Source organism: Simochromis diagramma, unplaced genomic scaffold, assembly GCF_900408965.1.
Source record: "Simochromis diagramma unplaced genomic scaffold, fSimDia1.1 OVJJ01000483.1, whole genome shotgun sequence".
In the NCBI taxonomy this organism is placed as follows: Eukaryota; Metazoa; Chordata; class Actinopteri; order Cichliformes; family Cichlidae; genus Simochromis; species Simochromis diagramma.
This window is the reverse complement of record NW_024386835.1, coordinates 2,933,892-2,935,060: the sequence shown is the minus strand read 5'-3', so window position 1 is coordinate 2,935,060 and position 1,169 is coordinate 2,933,892. Positions and strand designations below refer to the sequence as shown.

General features: G+C 38.6%; 1 protein-coding gene across 1 annotated transcript in view; it reads right to left on the bottom strand.

Moving 5' to 3' along the window:
• The window catches only part of LOC120731512, an 11,236-nt gene extending 10,067 nt beyond the window's left edge, over positions 1 to 1,169 (bottom strand). Inside the window, 2 exon segments of the mRNA XM_040028547.1 lie at positions 710 to 782; positions 1,069 to 1,169. Coding sequence (XP_039884481.1) covers positions 710 to 782; positions 1,069 to 1,154 — 159 coding nt within the window. The 5' untranslated portion in view covers positions 1,155 to 1,169.

The following is a 1,169-nucleotide window of genomic DNA, read 5'->3' as shown; positions in this document are numbered from 1 at the left end:
CCAGAAGAAGAAAAACACCGTTTGTTGGTTGAACTTTAATGAGTCAGCTGGTGAAAATGTTAAAATACGCCTGGCTGTATATGGGCACACACATAGTAAAACTATCATTGATGAATTTTTTAAAAATATATATTTTTACTCCTCCACATTTGGGGGGGGGCGGAGCCCGAGCGCCCCCTATGGGCCAGCCGCCACTGAGCCTTAGATATTTACAATGTTCTCACTGATGATCACAGTAACGCTGATCATCTTCACACACTGTTGACTTCTTCAGTCTCACAACTCTTACAATACAAAGCTGAAGCTTTGTATTCCATCTAGTGGCACTTTGAAACCTTACAAAAAATTTCACTCATGACAACAGCCACAATGAACAGCTTTACACATTCTGATGTATTTCCTGAACCTCCAGAGTTGATAAGCTAAGATTATGCTGACCTTGTAGTCTCAGTACTTTCACTTTTATATAATCTTTACAAGAATACGAAAAAAAACAAAAACAAACCCGGAACACATTAAGCATAAGCGCACAAAATCACCAAAATGAAACGCTTTTCAAGTATAAAAGCAAACCGTGGCCTCAAAAGTGCACTTTAAAAAAATGTAAGTCTCCGACTGGAGATAAGCACTGTGGATATTTAATAACTGCATTAACACCAAAGTTCCTGTAACAAATTACTTTATTCTGATTCGGTGTTAGTTTACATACTTGTCTCATGTCGTCAGGTTTGTCGACCTCCATGGGCTCTGCACTGGCCATGTTCAAGATTTTGATCTTCTTCCTTCAAAACACACCAAACACAGACGACATAACAACAGCGTGTTGCACTCAAACAACCAGCAATTCTGTATTTGGCGATTTTATATAAAAACCGTTTCCATAAATTAGCTAACGTCGTTCTCCACCCAATCTACAGAGCTACACTCTCGGTTACACTCCACTTTACAGTTTTCTTACGTCTTGAATTATAGCCAAACCTTCAACAACCACAGTGTTATATTACACGTTTTGTGTATGTGAACAGAAATATAGCTAGAAAATACGACGTTTCTGCATATTAGACTTACCCCTGCTTCGCTACTTTAAACTGTTTTTTCCTTATAAATGAAAGTGAAACCTTCACAACAGTCACGCTCAAGTGCGCATCTGACATTTAGAAGAGGTCTGT